Raw genomic sequence first — 19,787 nt, 5'->3', positions numbered from 1 at the left:
ACAGTGGTCTCTCAGATATGTTAGAAAATTATTCCAGTCTTTTAAGAATACTTGGTCTTCCTGATTTCTGATCTTTCCCATCAGTCTAGCCATTTCTGCATATTCCATCAGCTTGGTCTGCCACTCTTCTCTGGTCGGTACTACTTCTTTCCATCTCTGGGCAAGAAGCATCCTTGCTGCTGTCGTTGCATACATAAACAGTCTTTTATTTTCTTTTGATAGTTCCACACCTATAATGCCTAACAAAAAAATGCCTCTAGTTTTTAAACAAGTTATCTTAAACATTTTTTTTCAGCTCATTATATATCATTTCTCATAAAGCTTTTACCACTCCATATGACCCCCACATATGATACAACGTACCCTCCTTCCTTTTATATTCCCAGCACACATTTGAACTGGTTCTAAACATTTTCACAATTTTACTAGGTGTCAAATACCAACAGTACATCATTTTCATATGGGTATGGAACTATCGTATTTTTCGTCCCATAGGACGCTCCGTCCCATAGGACGCACCTAGTTTTTTGGGGGGGAAATAAAGGAAAACATTTTTTCCTTTATTTCCCCCCCAAAAGCAGGTCGGGGAAACCAAACCAGGTCGAGGAACAGCGGGATGGCAGTGCTGCACCTCCCTGCTGTCCCCGGAGCTTGTGGGGCTGGCCGATGTCTGCCCGGCGCGAGGGGCGCTCTGCTTCAGGGTGCCCCGCGTGCTGGGTGGCAGGCTGCTATCCACAGTGTGGGGAGCCCTGCGGGGAACTCCTGCAGGGCTCCCCACGCTGCGGATGTATGCCCGGTGTGAGGGGCACTCTGCTTCAGGGTGCCCCGTGCGCTGGGCGGCAGGCTGCTATCCGCAGTGTGGGGAGCCCTGTGGGGACCTCCCACAGGGCTGTCTAGGCTGCGGATGTGTTCCCGAAGCGCCGGGCGCTCTGCTTTCAGGGCGCCCGACGCTCCGGGAAGCAGGCTGCTATCCGCAGCCTAGACATCCCTGCGAGACCTCCCGCAGGGCTGTCTAGGCTGCGGATGTGTTCCTGAAGCGCCGGGTGCTCTGCTTTCAGCGCGCCTGGCGCTCCGGGAAGCAGGCTGCTATCCGCAGCCTAGACATCCCTGCGAGACCTCCCGCAGGGCTGTCTAGGCTGCGGATGTCTTCCTGAAGCGCCGGGTGCTCTGCTTTCAGCGCGCCTGGCGCTCCGGGAAGCAGGCTACTATCCACAGCCTAGACAGCCCTGCAGGAACTCCCGCAGGGCTGCCTAGGCTGCGGATGTCTTCCTGAAGCCTGGTGCGCACCGACCCCTCTCGCTCTCCAAGCTTCAGCGACAGCCTGCATTCGCCCCATAGGACGCACCCAGATTTCCCCTTCATTTTTGGAGGGGAAAAAGTGCATCCTATAGGGTGAAAAATACGGTACTTCTGTCCACTTACTCCCAGCTGCATAATAAACATGCAATGGTACTGCACAACTGCGTTGGGATTGGTAGCAGCCACAAACATCAACCTCACACTCAAGGTGGCCTTGAAGGGCACCATAAATTCAAAATGCTAGACTCTCCTCCTCCACCAGCAACTTCCATCTCATGCGCCATTTCCAGCCCATGATAGTTACTTCTCATTGAGGAACCAGAGGGTTACCTAGAATTTAGCACCCATTTGCAAAGCTATGCCTCAAAAGGAAAGCTCACTTATTCCTAGCATCCAGCGGTGGAGGAAGTCTCTTGGGCACCTGGGGCAGTGTGCCCAGGGGCAGGGCAGGGCGCGTGGCACCCTCAGGGACGGGGCATGCCGTAAGACCTCAGCCGCCCTACAGCTGGAGGGCAGGCAGCGGGCTGACAGTGTAGAGCCTGTGGGCGCCTGAGACACGTAGGCCCCAGGGTGAGTGCTGCTCGCCATTTTGTCACCCCCCCTCAGTGGGGACACCCGGGGTGAGCCGCACCTACTGCACCCCCTTGCAACGCCCTTGCCAGCATCATCACGTTTTGCTTGTGGCTGCATGCAAGAAACCAGAAAGGAAAGTGAAAGGCTATCTCATCCCATTTAGGCCCGCTTCCATTCACTTATTGTACAATCTTTGTGGGGGTGGAGAAGTATACTCTCTGCCTTATAAGAGCAGAAAGGAGCTAATGAGATAATAAGTTATGTGAGCAAGCTATTCAGAAAATGATTAAATCAGATGTATTATGGAAACTATAACACATGGCTGCCTGATTCACAATGCAAGGTTACCAACTGGTATTTCACAGGAGGCAATAAACGTATCTGTCAGAGCTGCCCCTAGGTCCCCCGTGGTGTGCAGCCAGCCGGCTGGATCCGGCCAGTCCTCAATGGGCTCGTCGGCGTCGATCTCCTCTGCTTCCATCTCTCTGCAGGTGTGCTCGAACCCCGGATCCTCCCCCAACACGTCCATGACCCCCTCGCCCCCTGTCGCCTGGGGTGACGCTGCGTGCGAGGACCCACTCGGTAGTTCTCTGCGCCACCCCACCTCCGGTTGATCTTCCCACCAATAAGAGCCGCCTGTGCCAAACCCTGAGAGTGATCCCTCTGGGGAGCTAGTCTCTGGCGCCATGTCCTCAGCTGATGAGAACCCCTGGAACGTGCTGGCTGAAAGTGTGGGTGTGAAAAGATATTCGTCGAAATAATCTGCCGGCATGGGCCTGTGTGGGAAAAGTGCATGGAACTCGTCTTTGAGGTAGTGCTCCTCCACCGCATAGTACGGTACCCAGCTGTTGGCGCTGGCCGGGGTACCTTCCCTGGCGAGGAGATATTCAACCCCCTCTTCCCCCCATCTCGAGTCCAAAATCTCCGTGACCTCATTGAGTGGCTCCGCCCTCGGCGACCCCCCCTTCGTGGGTGCGTCTCTGAGCGGGCTTGGAGCTGTCTCTGGCGCCTGAAACCTGTGAGGTGCCTTGTAGGGCGTGAGCTTCTTGCAAGGCTGCCATTCTTTCTTCGGTACTCATCCTGTCCTGTCTTCGTGAGCTCGCAAAGCACCAAGCTTCGCCCCTCGCTGCGTCCACTCACGTTGCGAGGTTTTTTTGAGACGGGACTTACTGTCAGAGCTGCCCCTAGGTCCCAGCTCACAGAGGACCAACGCCAGGCTGTCGTTATGTACAAAAGTCTTTATTGAGGTTCAGTTTCCATTTCAAAGCCGCAGCGCGCAGCTCTACGTCTTAAACCCTAGACCGGCGAAGTCCCATCTGAATCTCCTCCCCTCTGACACCAGTTTAAGATCCTAGCCCTGCTCCACCTTTTCTGCTGCTTTCTCCTCCTCTGGGTCCTCCTGCCCTCTGTGGCATCCCCCTTTCTGGACTCTTCTGACGCTGAGTCGTTTAACTCCTCCCCCTGCCTCCAGCGGGCTTTAGGACCCGGTTCCCAATCCTCATTCTCTGCTGTCCCGCGCTCCTGTACATTTGAACTTGCCTCTCGCGCCAACCCAGTGACCTTCCTCCTGACCGTTACACTACTTCTGTCACTGCTTCCCTCTTCCGGGATACTGGCCGGATCTGACCTCCCCTCTGTTGTCTGACTCTCCGATGGAGGTGTGGTCAGCCCTGCCTTATCTTCTCTCCCTGGTGGGGAATCCACTGGCCCCGATACCTGGGACTCTTCCCCCCCACTATGCTCTGGTGGGGAAGCTGGTCCTGATTTCCAACTGCTGCTCTGGGAGTCCCTGCTGCCCCCTTGCTCCTGGGGCATTCCCCTTGGGAACCCCCTTCCCCTGGCCACTGGCGCCCCCTTCTGTGAATCTTCCGATTCGCTGGAGAGGCTCATGGAATCCCTCGGGCCACTGTCATCTTCTCCTACGCTGCCCTCAGATTCTTCCCCTTCGCTCTCCATCTCCCCTCTTCCCTGTGCTTCTGCTCCTGAACCCCTGACAGTATCAAATCTTGAGGCCTGGGACCCCTGACCATTAGGTCCAGTCGTGACCGACTCTGGGGTTGTGGCGCTCATCTCGCTTTATTGGCAGAGGGAGCCGCCGTTTGTCCGCAGACAGTTCTTCCGGGTCATGTGGCCAGCATGACTAAGCCGCTTCTGAGCGATACCTATTTATCAGTTATATATATTCAGAGCGATACCTATTTATCTACTTGCACTTTGGCATGCTTTCAAAGTGCTAGGTTGGCAGGAGCAGGGACCGAGCAATGGGAGCTCACCCCATCGTGGGGATTCGAACCGCCAACCTTCTGATTGGCAAGTCCTAGGCTCTGTGGTTTAACCCACAGCGCCACCCGCGTCCCTTTGCCTGAAGTACTGAGTCACAATTATTGCTTTAATTATGGGACTGTAAACAGATTTCCTAACATAGTTCAGATACAAAAGAGCTGAACATCACTCCACTTATTGGAAACTGGAAGGGCAGCCATTTCTTTGAAGAATGTAAACCTGTTGCACAAGTAGTGAAAATTAGGGGTCCCCAGGATTATTTGGGTAGCTTGTTTTCTTTTGATCATTACTCTCAGGTCCTGCTGTGCTCCATTAACTACTGAAAATCAGCTGCCTTAGCATAAAGTTTGATGAATGCTCAAATTTCTTTGGTTCTTTTAATATGATTGATTTTTCTGTGTTTTTATATAAAAAACAGTTCTTATATTTATCTGTAAGCTGCCTTGAGTCTTTGTCAGGGAAAAAGCAGGGTGGGTGTGTATGTGTATAGTCTTATTTTATTCACATCAGCCTACATGGCAGGCTAGCTGCAGCCAATGGCCCAATATTGTAAATTAATTTATGAAATGAAGGCTTTCTAATTCCAACACTTGGCATTTATTTTTATACTTATATTGGAATTACCTTTGTCATTTACAGCCTTGTACTATGGGCCAGGTAGTGACTGGAATCATCTACTCCAACTTAGCGTGGGAGGTACATATTTTCTTTATCATGATTACCTGCCAGCATCAGAGCCCAACTTCCTGTTCTAGTACATTATGTCAGCATCTGAACTGCTGCAGATATATCATAACCATTCTGCTGAGAACCTTTACCCCCAATATTCTAATGACCTTTTCCCTCCCCGGCTAGGTGTAGAGTTTTCATATAGATTATAAATACTTTCTCACTGTCACAGTATTCAAAGGTCACTTTGAATGCCAGAATAAACCAGCAGTTCTGGAGTAAAAGTGTTTATTCTATTGAATGGTGTCTTGCTGGCTTTCAAAGGGACATCTTCACAAAGCTGGGTAAGTTTAGACTTCAAGCAATTCCTTTGCTTTCTATGGATGGGGCAAATGAGGGTATAGGCGTTTGAGTCATCTCAGAATTGCTTGAAGACAAATGTTATCCTTGCGAGAAGGTATGTTCTTACAAGTGACAGGCGAGATGTTCTAAAAATAACTGACAGTCCTATTGTATGGTACTGAATGTGCAAAAAAAAAAAAGTAAGTGAAGAAATGACAACTGAACAGAAAGCATTTTTAGCTGATTTTGGTTGACAAATGATCCAGCCATTTTGCCGGGACCAGAGGTTAAGCAAGAGATAGGCAAGGAGGATAATGTATCTTCTTCAGGAAGAAAACAAGTACTGAGGACTTCCAGAAATGTGTGGGAGCTGGTGAATTGTGGGCAAAAAATCCCTCCTTCTGGGAGTTGCCTTGAAGGGTGAAAGGGCTGCTTCAGAAAATTAGATTTCTGTAGCTTTTTGAAAACAGTTAATTCTCCCATTGTGCAGGAGGACCACTGAACTTGTTGTGGAGTCCTTTGTATGAACTGAAAAGTAGGGTCCCAGCATTTTGTCTTCCCAGAAGTACATGTCACTGGGATATATTTCACCAGCAAATAGTGACTGTCATCATTTAAACAATATTTGAGCACACTTCATAAACAGTGAATCAGGTCTGAGGCGGCTTTGGTTGTGGTTCATCTACCACATCCCCTAAGACCAGATCTGACCACAAAGTCTTTCAAGCACCACTATTCAGTCACTGCACCATAAAAGTTAGTTGTGGGGAGCCCAAGTACATTTTTGGGTGAACCAATTGTGTCCTGTGTGTTGGATTTGTTAAGTAAGAAATGATGGCATCACACACGAATGCTAATTTTTCTGAAGTTTTGATGAAGCTAATCATCAAAGAAATTATTTTTTATATAGCAAATATTAACTAACCTAACCAAGTTCATATTACAAATGGGGGGAAATAAGGAAAATGGCTTTAAAACAAGGAGCATCTCCTTGGTGTACAAATTAGGCAGGCAGAATGCTGGTGTCTTTCTTCAGAAAGCACTTAGAAACTAGTGCAAGTGGAACCAGAAATGCAGGCCGTCATTAAGAGCAAACTGAGTTAAGAATATATGAGGTTTACCAAGGAGTCCAGCACTCTTGCATATGCCAAAGATGCCTCTCCTCAAGTAACCACAGGGGCCCATGAATAGGAGGCAGCTACTTGTTTGGGGAGCCCTTGCCCTCAACTCAGTCTCTGGAACTGCTTCCAAGATCTCTTTGTTAGTAACAAGAAGCTTATATTGAGTCAAGACATTTGGTCCAGTATTGTCTATTTCAAGGGTTCCCAAAGTATGGTTTGTGAACCACATTCAGGTGGTCCCTGGCATATCTGTAAAAATAAAATTATAAACCATGCAGCTTCTAGTACGGCCTGTTACATACAACAAGCAGGCAAACCATGAAGTGTTCGACCAAGACCCTCAGAAATATTCAAGTGGTCCATGGGGGCAGGGGCAGCTTGGAAACCTCTGGTCTAGACGGGCTGGCAGCATCTCTTCAGCTAGACCTACATTGGCTCCCAGTACGTTTCCGAGCACAATTCAAAGTGTTGGTGCTGACCTTTAAAGCCCTAAACGGCCTTGGCCCACTTTACCTGAAGGAGCGTCTCCACCCCCATCGTTCTGCCCAGTCGATGAGGTCCAGCGCCGAGGGCCTTCTGGTGGTTACCTCATTGCAAGAAGGAAAGCTACAGGGAACCAGGCAGAGGGCCTTCTCGGTAGTGGCGCCCGCCCTGTGGAACGCCCTCCCATCAGATGTCAAAGAGATAAACAACTACCTGACATTCAGAAGACATCTTCAGGGAAGTTTTTAATGTATGACATATTAGTGTATTTTTGGTCTTTGTGGAAGCCGCCCAGAGTGGCTGGGGAAACCCAGCCAGATGGGCGGGGTACAAATAATAAATTATTATTATTATTATTATTATTATTATTATTATTATTATTATTATTATTCAGGGTTTCAGGTAAGTAGTTTTTATCATTCCTACCAGGAGATGTCAGGGATTGAAACTGGAACTTTCTGCATGCAAAGCACACTACCACTGAGATTGGCCACTCCCCAAAACTGCTAACACTGCATTCTTTGGGTGCAATCTGAAGTTCTTTGTCTTTCAATAAAACCAGAAAAGGGAATAGAAGAAAGGCATGCCTACACCCACTATTTCTTTTATTTCAATGTTGAAAAGCCAAAACTAGTATTTAAGTTTTTCTCGTTACAGTTTTGTTAACACTTTAATCCGATACCTTTCCAAAATGTATTCAGCTTAATAGAGATCTTCCTTGGTTGTTCTCAGCTTATTAGTTGATGGGTAGCAGCACCCACTTCCTTTTGGCAAGAAATGCATTGCAGGAGGTGTGAAATTGGCTCTGACCAGAGAGGAAGTGAAACGGAAGAACGTGGGCTCTCAGATTTGGCTGGTAGTTTTCTGTTGAATGCATAATCTGGTGCACATTCCTTGGCTTCAAGGAGAACAAGAAAGCTCTAGAATGCAAGAGAATTGGCAGCAAGCAGGGGTGGGTGATACATGGTTATTTTTGGAGGAGTCATGTTGGAATGTTTCTGTTTTTAAGGCACCATGGAGGAAGAATATGTACAAGGGCAGTTCAAAAAGCTGCAGGAGCAGCGTATGACCATGCAGAAGAAAACGTTCACCAACTGGATCAACAATGTGTTCTACAAACATGGTGTAGGTTCTTTCCTCAAGCTCCTTCAGATGTGATCAGCTTAAACACTTCCTTGGTGAAGTGACAAACAACTCATGGAAAGCCCCTGACAAACTTTATCCATACAATATCATTAATTGCAAGCAGCAACAGTGTAAACAATGCATTTTGAACTTCCATTGACATCTAATGTTACCTCATTCAAGATGGCTGCAAAACAAACACCAGCATGGGCAAAGCATTAGTGCAGCATTGTGCCTTAGCATAATTTGCTATTACTTAAACATTTTAGTGACTTGACAACTGCAATTTCTTGGTACAGGTAGAATTTCCACAGCTTCTCAAACTCTGTAGGGTTTCAGTCAAGGCCTTTTACCCATTCAGCTGTGAGTCATCAGATTGTACTTGTCAAGATGTATGCGTCATCCTTAATGCTTTAGTTTACACCAATTACAAGCTAATATAATATTTATGACTAGGCAGATAATGTTTTAACATCAGCCCAGAATATATTTCAGCTGTCAGAGCTGGACCAAGACATTTTAATCATTCATTCATTTACAGTAATTCCATTTATGAATTGCTCCCTCAGAAACATCTTAAAGTGATTAACAGTGACCGCACCAATAATGAAACAGTAAAAGTATTTTAAAAACCAATTCAAATCCAGTACAGATAAAGACTGCAGTGACAATAAAATCTCCACTTAAAAGGCTTTGCCGTGTACCAAAAAGATGCTAGAGGTGGCACCTGTCTGATATGCGAGAGGGAGGTTCACAGTTGGTGGCTCCACACTAAAGGCCTGATTCCTAGTTGTAGGGAACAGACTTCTGGATGAGATGGTATCTGCAGGAGGCCCTCTCCAGTAAAAGCACAGTGATTGGTTGTGAATTATAAAGGGCGAGATCAGGTATCCAGGTACCAAGTCTGGTATCAAGGTTTTGCATACATGTGCTAGCTGCCAGTGTGGTGTAGTGGTTAAGAGCAATAGACTCATAATCTGGGGAACCGGGTTCGCGTCTCCGCTCCTCCACATGCAGCTGCTGGGTGACCTTGGGCCAGTCACACTTCTCTGAAGTCTCTCAGCCCCACTCACCTCACAGAGTGTTTGTTGTGGGGGAGGAAGGGAAAGGAGAATGTTAGCCGCTTTGAGACTCCTTAGGGTAGTGATAAAGCAGGATATCAAATCCAAACTCTTCTTCTTCTACTTCTGCTTGAACTAAGCCTGGTAATGAATCAGCAACCAGAGCTACTGCTTTTTGTTGCAGCTTCTGGAACAAAGATTGACCTTTTAAAGTTGCAGTCAGAAGCCCCAAACTGTTGCTAAAAATGTGTTTTAAATGAAGATTCTGGCAGCGTATCAGCCAATGGATTGAAGGCTGCAAATATTCCAGTCACCCTTTTAGCTGACTAGAATAGGGGATATTTGTCAAGAATCCATGGAGGACACCTGTAGGTAAAGGAGTATGGAGAAGTTGTTCAGACCTACCTATAGTTTCTTTCCATGTGTCGTCCTGTTCAGCATATTAAATGATGTGAATTTGCTCAGAAGCAAATAATTTCTCTCTTCTCTTCTCTTCTCTTCTCTTCTCTTCTCTTCTCTTCTCTTCTCGCCAGTCAAACAGCAATTACAGCACTTGCTTGCCATTATTTATCCTTGTGTGACATCCATCCATGTCATTAGCTGTGAAATTTTGGCTGAATTCTTTGATGCTTCATTTTGCAGGTGGACATTAGGGTACATGATCTCTATACTGAACTGAAAGATGGCATTTATCTCCTGCAGCTGTTAGAGCTGCTGTCTGCTGAGCAACTGCCCAGGCCAAATAAGGGTAAAATGAGGGTTCATTTTCTGGAGAACAACAGCAAAGCTATCCAATTCCTCAAAACCAAGGTGAGAATGTAAAGGTACAATGCAGACTTGTCAGGTTACAGGACAGTGTGAGGCTGCATATTTATAAATTTATGTTTAGTCTATATGCCGTCAGGTGTTATTGGTACACAAATTTAAGAGTAATGTTAATTAACAGTAATGGAATAGTTTTAAACCATTGTTTCAGTCCCATAGAAAGGTTAAAGTCTTCCCCCTATTTCTTTTTTAATGTTGGAGATAGTTGATATATTTTGATAATTGTGTGTGTTCTGTGTGAATCAGGTACTTTTCCTCAGCCACTCTTGGCAGCTTATAGCATATCTAAAAACATAAAACATCAAGCATTAAAAATCTCCTGATACAGGGCTGCCTTCAGATGTCTTCTAAAAGATGTAGAGTTCTTTATCTCCTTGACATCTGAAGGGAGGGCATTCCACAGGAAGGACGCCACTGCCGAGAAGGCCCTCTGCCGAGTTCCCTGTAACTTCGCTTCTCACAGTGAAGGAGTCACCAGAAGGCCCTCGGCACTGGACCTCAGTGTCTGGGCTGAATGATGGGGGTGGAGACGCTCCTTTAGGAATACTGGGTCGAGGCCATTTAGGGCTTTAAAGGTCAGCACCAACACTTTGAATTGTGCTTGGAAACATACTGGGAGCCAGTGAATTTCCTTTAGGACCGGTGTTATATGGTCCCGGCAGCCACTCCCAGTCACCAGTCTAGCTGCCACATTCTGGATTAGTTGTAGTTTCCGAGTCACCTTCAAAGGTAGCCCCATGTAGAGCGCATTGCAGTAGTCCAAGCTGGAGATAACTAGAGCATGCACCAGTCTGGCAAGACAGTCTGCAGGAAGGAAGGGTCTCAGCCTGCATACCAGATGGAGCTGGTAGACAGCTGCCCCAGACACAGAATTGACCTGTGCCTCCATGGACAGCTGTGAGTCCAAAATGACTCCCAAGCTGCTCACCTGGTCCTTCAGGGGCACAGTTACCCCATTCAGGACCAGGGAGTCCTCCACACCTGCCTGTCTCCTGTCCCCCCAAAACAGTACTTCTGTCTTATCAGGATTCAGCCTCAATTTGTTAGACACCATCCATCCTTCAACCACAGATTGGCAAAGTTGACTGGAACTGATGGGAGTTGCAGTTGAACAACATCTGAAGGGCCATAGGCTGACCACTTCTGCTTTATCCACCCATCCCTCCATCCGTTCATTCTTCAAAAAATTTCCCAATGAGTTTCCAGGGCAGGTTACAACAATGTAAAAATACAACATTGAAACTAGTTAAAACAAGTTTAAAGCCTCAAGTTGTAGAAAGTTGTGTTTTTACATTGTTGTAACCTGCCCTGGAACCTCATGGGGTTTATAGAAACAAACTGACAATGGTAATAATTGCTGAAAAGCTACATTTGTGCATTTAACAGGTACAGGTGAAAGTAATTGGACCTGAGAACATTGTAGATGGGGACCGAACTCTTATTCTGGGTTTAATGTGGATAATTATCCTCAGATTTCAAATTGCATCCATCAGACTTGATAAGGTAAAACTGTTCTTTGAAAGCCTTTGTCCTCTTTGCTTTGTGAGAATGATCAGCTCTTCTGTTGTTCCAAAATGTCCTTGATCCCTAGCAAACTGAAATTTGACTCTTAGGTTTCTAATTAGATTGAAAGTCTAGTCTAAGTAAAGGATTCAAGTGTTTGCATGTGAATAGGGGAAGTGGCAGAGAAAGAGCCTCTTTACTTGAGGGTAATTTAACTTTAGCTACCACAGTAACACCCCACCACCACCACCACCAACTGTAACATGCATCTAATAATAAGTGGTTAATAAACTGTAGATAGAAAATGCCTCACTAAATTTATAATTATAAATCCTTACATTTCAGTTTGTGTAATAAAAAAAAACGGTTTCATCCTAGGGCAAACTTGTGATATGTTGGAGATGTTGTTGCATGGCAGATTTTCAGTTATATATGCAATTGTCCTTTGAGGTTTTTCTCCTTGGTGTGTTTCTAGGAAGAGTTTGGAGCTAAAGCCAATGTCCTTTCTGCCAATGATGCCCTGCTGGTCTGGTGCCAGTATAAGACTGCCAGCTACCCCAATGTCAATGTGAAAGACTTCTCCAAAAGCTGGAGTGACGGGTTAGCCTTCAATGCACTCATTCATGCTCACAGGTAAAGGAGAACTAAGAGATCCTGCAGCAGTAGCTCAGACTTTCCTGTAATTCTTTAATGGAGAAGGTGATCAAATCCGACAAGTTGTATAATTTTTTGCGGACAATATCATGTTAGACAAATGGAAATTATATGTTAATGAGCTCAGAAAAGTTACTAGAGATAAAAGGGTGCTTTTCAAAAAATGTAAATTGGATTCCACAAGGATTAGGATGGGCTGGGATAAAGAATTGGGAATTTCCACACCCTTTGGTGCAGGACTTCTAAGCTCCCAAAAATAGGTTTCTCTCTCACCTAGCCCTTAACATCAGAAGCCAAGTTCATGCCCTGACACCAAAACCCACCTTCCTTGTTGCAGTAAGCTGTTAGGGGCTTGAACTGGGCAATAGGGCTTGTTTCTAAAGTTCAGATTTCAGTTTCTCTTCCACCTCCCATGGTGTCCTTTGTTCTTCCTCTCTCTTGCCACCACCTCCCAGGCAGCAAGAAGGGAACAGATGGAACCCTTATGCTTTCAAAACAAAAGAGAAAGAAAAGGGGCCCATTTATTCCCTTGCTAATGCCTGATCAGATTTCCTGATCAGCCCCAGTTGTCCAGAGCAATGAAGGTGGTGAAGGAGATTGTCTGGAGCTCTGCTCCACAACAGCACCCCGTGTTAAAGAATAAAGTCATTTTTTACAGGAAGGATGTTGTGATGACTGTCATTGAAATAGTGTCATTGTATGCTCACCTCCTCACCTACCGGGAGGAGCTGGTCCCTAGATCTGCTTGCCATAGTCTCACCCTAGCAGCACACCCCACAATGTGGTCTGACCCAAGACACACCAGCAGCTTCCTAGCTAACTGGAGATTGAACTCAAGTCTTCTAAATCCAGTTGTGGCTGCTCTATGTTCTTCCCAACCTCACTTGCCTCTTTCAACTACACGTACTAGAAATTCCATCAGCTGAACCAGAGGGAGAGATTAGAAATGGCCAACCAACACCATTCTTTGGGCTCTGCTGAGAGACCAGCTTCAATGGAGTCTTCCTCTTTCTGAACCACTTCCATTTCAGATGGCCATCTGAGAACAGATGCCTGAATCTGCTTGTCTTCCCTTTTCCACCCATTCCGTTTTCCTTATGGGCCATGTCTTTCAGATTGCAAACCCATGGACCAGGGTTGCCTTGTTTTCATTTGATCTGATGTAAGCCCCTTTGATTGAAAAGCAAAGCAAAAGAATTGATTGAATAAATAAAAATGGTGAATGGAAGATTGAAATGCACTTTAGGTAGTATTTCTCAGGCATGCTCGACTTTACATGCAAGTCTTGGTGTGCACCTCATTTCATTTTCGAAACATGACCTTCCTTGTATGTTTCCCCATCACCCCTTCTTTCATCTCCCCAGGCCTGATCTCATCCAGTACAGCTCCCTGAGGCATGACCAGCCCATCAGTAACCTAAATAATGCCTTCACTGTGGCAGAGAAACAGCTGGGAATCACAAAGTTGCTGGATGCTGAGGATGTGGCCGTGCCATTTCCAGATGAGAGATCCATCATGACTTACGTGTCATTCTACTACCATTACTTTTCCCGGCTGAAGCAGGACCAGACTGTCCAGAAAAGGCTCACCAAAGTCAGTGCACTGCGGTCACATAAATTAGCATACCCTGTCTCTCAAGTAAATTCTCTCCACAGGCTAAATCAGATGGTGGATCAGTTCTAACGTATGTAATCTGTGGATAATGCCAAGGGCTTTTCACAGGAAGAATAAAAGTCAATATACTCCTCTACATTCAGCTTAAGGAAAAGCCCTCCATGGTCAAAAGGCAAATGCTTACGCAGTAGGAAAATTCATTGCAGTTTGTTTCCTTTGCGTAGAGCAAATCTCAGCAGGTTTTCACCATTCTTGGCTCACCTTCATATAAAAAAAAATTCAAGGGCACCATGGACAAGCAGGCAAGTCCAATAGGATAGGTTCTGGCTGAAGAACTAGGTAGATCTTTTCCAGTGCCAAAGGAGACAGCCAGAAGCTTTATTAAAGAGGAACCCCAAAATTTGGGACATCCTTCAATCTGATGCCAAAGTTTTGTAATTGTTTTGTACCATTCTGTGGAGCCAAAGCTAGCTTGAGTATTGCACAGACCCCTCTTTGGAAGGCTGTCACAGATACAGTGACTATGTAAAGGGACAGAAACACACACACACACACACACACACACACACACACACACACACACTAGTACACATGCTCTTCTACATATCCCCATATATTCCTACATGGCAGGTGGTTGGACCTTTGCGTCGCTTCCAACTCTACAATTCTATGCTTCCATGATATTCCCATTGCAAGTTTTATAAGAACCTAAGACTAGCTCTGCTGGATTGGACCACTTGCCCATGCAGTCTGGCCTCCTGTACTCACAGTGGCCAACCAGGTGCCTATTGGGAGACTTCTAGCAAGACCTGAGTGCAACTGCAGTTCAGAAGCATACTGCCTCTGACAGTGGCAGAACGTGTCAGAGTTCTGCCCTTTGTGTGCTTCTTGCTTTAATGGTTTTCCTTCCCACTCCGATTCTCTCTCGGGGTTCTTTCATGCAGAGCCCTTCTCCTTCTCCTCCCTTCCTAAACAAACACAGGGAGACATGATAATCTCTAGCTGACCTCAGTCACCCTCAATAAGGCAGCTCTGAGTTCCCTAATAGGATTGTGGCAGGGAAGCCTCCCTTGTGTCAAAGCAGCCTCAGTATGCGCTAAGACTAGTGGGTGACCAGGGAGTGCAGAGGGAATCCATGCGGTGAGGTAAATCTCCCTTCCCCCACCCCTCTCCAGTGACCATGCATTTGTTAGGATCCTTCAGCGAGAACTGGGTGCGATGGCAGAACATACAGAACGGAGCCCTAATGCCCCAGGCAGCTTTTCCTGCACTCAAGGTTGGTGCTGCTGTTTTGCTCCTTCTCCTGCCCGTAGCTGGGCTTGCTTTGTTATTTGTGTGCTCTGAAATGGATGCAAGCAGATTAGCACTTCCAGCTCATTGGTTTTTTGTTCAGTGTCAGCACCTTCCTCATTAACGCAAGGAAACAACTGGGGGCCGGCTGAGGCCTCCTCGAGAGTGACATGGAGCGTTGTCCTGCGTTGTCTGTTGTAGTTTGCTGTAGTTTGGGGCATTTCGCTTTGAGCTCTTTCGAAGCTAGGATTAAGAAGTGGAAACCAAAAATAGCAAATGAAAGGGGAGGGCAATGTGAGAAAGATGGTTACTTTTTGCACTCTGGCAATGCTTCCATAGGGTTTGTGTCTGGTGCTGAATGAACATGACTGTCCATCAGTCCACACAGGGAAGGTGCAGGTATTTTATGCTTAATGCTGATAGTTCAAATTGACTAACAGAATTAAGGCTTTCTCTGGTAACGCCAAACCTAGTGCTGGATGGTACCATGTTACAGAGTCCCCTCTCATCATATTCTGATGGGTGCTTCTGATATTAGTTACGGGAAGCAACTACTTGCAGGCCACTATCAGAGAGTTTTGACAACAAATGCTCTGCTGTAAAACTGGATCCACGCACATCAAAGAAGTGTTGCAATTAAACACGTTACAAACTTTGTATAAGGAACCAGGTTAGCAAAGAGGGAACTCCACAGCATCATCTGGTGTCACAGAGTTAGAATGCACAAACAACGCATATATAGCGGTTTTTTCTTTGCCAGTGTAGCTGGGTCTCGTGTTTAAATTGAAATGAATGAATCCAAGAGTCTTCAGTAAGGTTGTGGATTCCTAACCTACAGTCAAAAACAGAAAATTGCAGACTGGTGGAGGGGGTGTATTTCCAGATCTTGTTTAAATAGTAGCAGTAGTAGTAACAACAAGGTTCAGCAGCTGAATTGCAGAGTGTGGATATCAGAGTTTGGTTATTTATGGTAAAACATGTGGTGATAACTTTGAACCCTGCACCTTAAAATACCAGCAGCACTATTTACTGAAGTACTTGCCTCTTTCTCTGGTATTAAAATATGTCGTGAGTCCCATGGAAGTATTGTGGAGGGGGTGAGTGGATCCAGAAAAGACATAGAAGGTGCTCTGAGAGTGGGTGCTGGACGATCCCAAGTAGAGTCCCAGTTGGCAGCAGGTCTTCAATTCTAGGCTTCAAGAGGGGCCTGATCCTAGCAGCAGTTTGGGGAAACGATCCCCCAGCAGTTTGAGGAAAGGAGATCTGAAGGGCTGTGGTAGTGATGAAAGAGTAGGCCAGTGTGGTGTAGTGGTTAAGAGCGGTAGACTCGTAATCTGGTGAACTGGGTTCGCGGCTCCGCTCCTCCACATGCAGCTGCTGGGTGACCTTGGGCTAGTCACACTTCTCTGAAGTCTATCAGCCCCACTCACCTCACAGAGTGTTTGTTGTGGGGGAGGAAGGGAAAGGAGAATGTTAGCCGCTTTGAAACTCCTTCGGGTAGTGATAAAGCGGGATATCAAATCCAAACTCTTCTTCTAGGCCTCCCCTAGTTGTGCCATGGCCTTGAAGCAAAATAGGAGGCTTCTAAGACTGCTTTTGTTTTCCAGATGTATTTATTTCAAATATTTATATACTTCTATACTTCTGTTCTTTAGAAAATATTCTCAGGTTACTGAAAAAAATTAAATAACACAGTGTATAAAACAATAAAAAAGACAAAACATTGAGCTCCACAAAATAGGATTCTACCCACTCAACACCCACACAAATTCCACACCCACTAATGCGCTGCTACCTCAGTCTGCATGACACCTACACTTGCACACAGACTTACAGGCAAACACACACACACACCCTCACTCTTAACAATTACTGGTCTCAATAATCTTCTGGGTATATACAGAAAAAGACTGCACTACCACACTTGGCAACCTTTAACACCAGATCTAACCTCTACCCACCCCAATAAACACCTCGTACCACCCACACAAACACAAATTCAGATTTAGATGTGGTTATTATCTGTGGCTAAGGAACAAATCTGTCATCCTAGTCTCGCCTAAAGCCTGGATTGACTGGAGTCAGTCATAAAACTATGCTAGGTTATATGGTTAAGTATTTTCTTTTGCTCCCCCACCCCCGCACAGATTGTGTTCTTCCTGAAGGAGACGGATGACTTGAAGTTCCAGTATGAGCAAATGGTCTCAGAGCTCTTGAAATGGATAAAGCTCAAAGTGGTGGAACTGGACGATCGCTTCTTTCCCAACTCCCTCAAGGAGATGCGTCTTCTCATGGGCAACTTTAAGACCTTCCGCGTCGTGGAGAAGCCTCCCAAGTACCGGGAGAAGGGAATCATTGAAGCCAATTTCTTCCACATCAGAACCAAACAGCGAGCCCACAACCAACGTGCCTACCTGCCTCCTGAAGGAAAGACACTGAGAGATTTGGAGAAGGAATGGGTTGTTTTGGAGAAGGCAGAACACAACCGAGGAAAAGCAATCCAGGAAGAGCTCTTGAGGCTGGAGAGAGTTGAGCAACTGGTCCAGAGATTTCTGAAGAAAGCAGCTGTTCGTGAGGCCTACTTGGAGGACATGAGAGGGATAATAAAGAAGCAGAACGACTGGCAGCCCGAGAGTGTGGAAGAACACCAGGCAGCCACAAGGAAGCTTGAAGCCATTGAGGCAGATATGCTTTCCCGAGACCTACGCTTCAAAGCACTGTCTAAGATGGCTTCAGAAATCAAGCAGGAGAACTACCATGGCAATATCCAGATTGAAAAGAAGTGAGCTGAAAATTGGTGGTGTGTGGTTTTGGGAGGTGGGAGAAGCAGGAATAGCTTTAAGGAGAATTAGAAGGACACATAGAAAGTAGTTGTGTTAGTAGCATGAATAATGTAGCTCCCCTTTTCAGAAAGGGAGCAATGATAGAGATTAACAATGGCAATGGATTTCACCACCATGCTTCACATTCGTGCTTTTGAATAGACAGTGGACTGATTTTTTTTAAAAAAAGAGAAACATTCTTTTTTTTCAAATAAGAAGATTTTTCAAATAAAATCTTGGGAGAAAACCCTTCTCCATATTTCAGCACTGGGTGGGGCATGTTATGGGTGACACAAGGGCCTTCTGTGCAGTGTCTTCCCATTGGCAGAATACAATCCTCTTAGAATTGTGGTTAAAGCCAGTGCTTTTTTCTGGGGTTAGTCAAGGGTGCACAGCACCAACTCCTTTTTTTTCTAGAAGAAAAGCACTGGTTAGATCCAACACTTCGATCATTTCAGTGCCAAGCTAAGAAAGACCTTTTGGTTTCCCCAGACATTTTCAGTGGTTTAGTTAAATAAACTAGCCACATGGGAATCATGAGGGAACTTGACAAGGGCCTACATTTTCATTGTTTTCCCTGTGCTTCCTTGAAATACGTAGTTCTGCTCAGAATCTTTTGATATACCATGTTGTTGTTTTCCCTCCCATCCAGGCAAAATGACATTGCGCAACAATGGCAAGACCTTATGACCCAGCTCCAGAGACAAAAATACTGCTTGGAGGTGATGCAGGAAGGCCTGGTCCTTTTGAGGGACATTGATACCATTACAGAAGACTTAAAAGGGCTGAAGGTATCTCGTGTTATACATTTTACATGTTAACAAGCAAATTGTTTTAGTGACAGCTAAAGACTGCAGTTACGGGACGCAGGTGGCGCTGTGGGTTAAAGCCTCAGTGCCTAGGACTTGCCGATCGAAAGGTCGGCGGTTCGAATCCTTGCGGCGGGGTGCGCTCCCGCTGCTCGGTCCCAGCGCCTGCCAACCTAGCAGTTCGAAAGCACCTCCGGGTGCAAGTAGATAAATAGGGACCGCTTACCAGCGGGAAGGTAAACGGCGTTTCCGTGTGCGGCTCTGGCTCGCCAGAGCAGCGATGTCACGCTGGCCACGTGACCCGGAAGTGTCTCCGGACAGCGCTGGCCCCTGGCCTCTTAAGTGAGATGGGCGCACAACCCCAGAGTCTGTCAAGACTGGCCCGTACGGGCAGGGGTACCTTTACCTTTACCTTTAAAGACTGCAGTTGATGTCATGTTGTGAAAGAACATCGTGTCTTCAGGTCTGAAAATAGGCACATAGTCATTGACATCCCAGGCTTCTTTCTTTCTTTCTTAATAATAATAATGGAAATAAATAAATAAATAATTCGTAAGCATACGATTGCCAATACAAACTTGATTTCCAGGGACAACTAAATGAAAAATATTCCACTTGGCAGAATAATAGAATATGGACTTGAGGCTAAGAGCTATAGATTATCGGCATGCACAAAAATCTGTTCATTTTCCTTTACATTAGGTTAAAAGACCTGTTTCTTGCAGTGAAAGCCAGTTACATATAGATTATAAAACTGAATCCATATAGAGGCAGTGCATACAGGCTTAATTTGAGCTTAAGTTTAGCATGGCTTCCAAAGCCAGGAGTACCATATAACTGCCTTCCTTTATCATAACCTATTTGGTCCCACACTTATGGGATTAGGAGAATTCATATCAAAGGACATGACTTCTAGGCAGTCTAGCAACCAGGCACAATACATGTCGGAAACTAAGCACTGTGTTTATTATCGCTATACCCGTTTGTAATATGTACTGTATGTAGATGGAACTTGCATCTTTCCTTGAAATTAGTGGGCCTTGGATACCATCTGTTGATTCCTAGCTGACATTGGGTGTTAATTTACCACTGCATGAATATAACAACTTGATAAAATGGGCATCAGTAATATTCTGCCAATAGTGTAGACTCCTGCACTTTAGTGCAAGTCACCATTCCCTTATTCTTCTGATTGTAAAAACTCCTCTCAGAAGTTGAAAGGATTATTAGTTTTATAAGTGGCTACATGCACATTATGGTAAATTTACCATCTGATAAATAGTCAATTTACCATCTGATAAATAGTCAATTTAC

The 19,787-nt window shown here is 45.7% G+C and overlaps 1 protein-coding gene across 2 annotated transcripts in view; it reads left to right on the top strand.

Moving 5' to 3' along the window:
• Window positions 1-7,784: 7,784 nt before the first annotated feature.
• The window catches only part of SPTBN5 (spectrin beta, non-erythrocytic 5), a gene marked incomplete at its 5' end in the record, with an annotated part of 114,041 nt that continues 102,038 nt past the window's right edge, over window positions 7,785-19,787 (top strand). For both annotated transcript variants that reach the window (XM_079964222.1, XM_079964223.1), the window contains 7 exons: window positions 7,785-7,895; window positions 9,599-9,766; window positions 11,168-11,284; window positions 11,760-11,917; window positions 13,303-13,531; window positions 16,990-17,624; window positions 18,317-18,455. In XM_079964222.1, coding sequence (XP_079820348.1) covers window positions 7,785-7,895; window positions 9,599-9,766; window positions 11,168-11,284; window positions 11,760-11,917; window positions 13,303-13,531; window positions 16,990-17,624; window positions 18,317-18,455 — 1,557 coding nt within the window. The remainder of the gene's footprint in view (window positions 7,896-9,598; window positions 9,767-11,167; window positions 11,285-11,759; window positions 11,918-13,302; window positions 13,532-16,989; window positions 17,625-18,316; window positions 18,456-19,787) is intronic.

The sequence above is a fragment of the Podarcis cretensis genome, assembly GCF_951804945.1.
Source record: "Podarcis cretensis genome assembly, chromosome: 1".
NCBI classification, from domain to species: domain Eukaryota; kingdom Metazoa; phylum Chordata; class Lepidosauria; order Squamata; family Lacertidae; genus Podarcis; species Podarcis cretensis.
The sequence above is the reverse complement of the archived record's forward strand: the minus strand, read 5'-3'. Positions and strand labels throughout refer to the sequence as shown.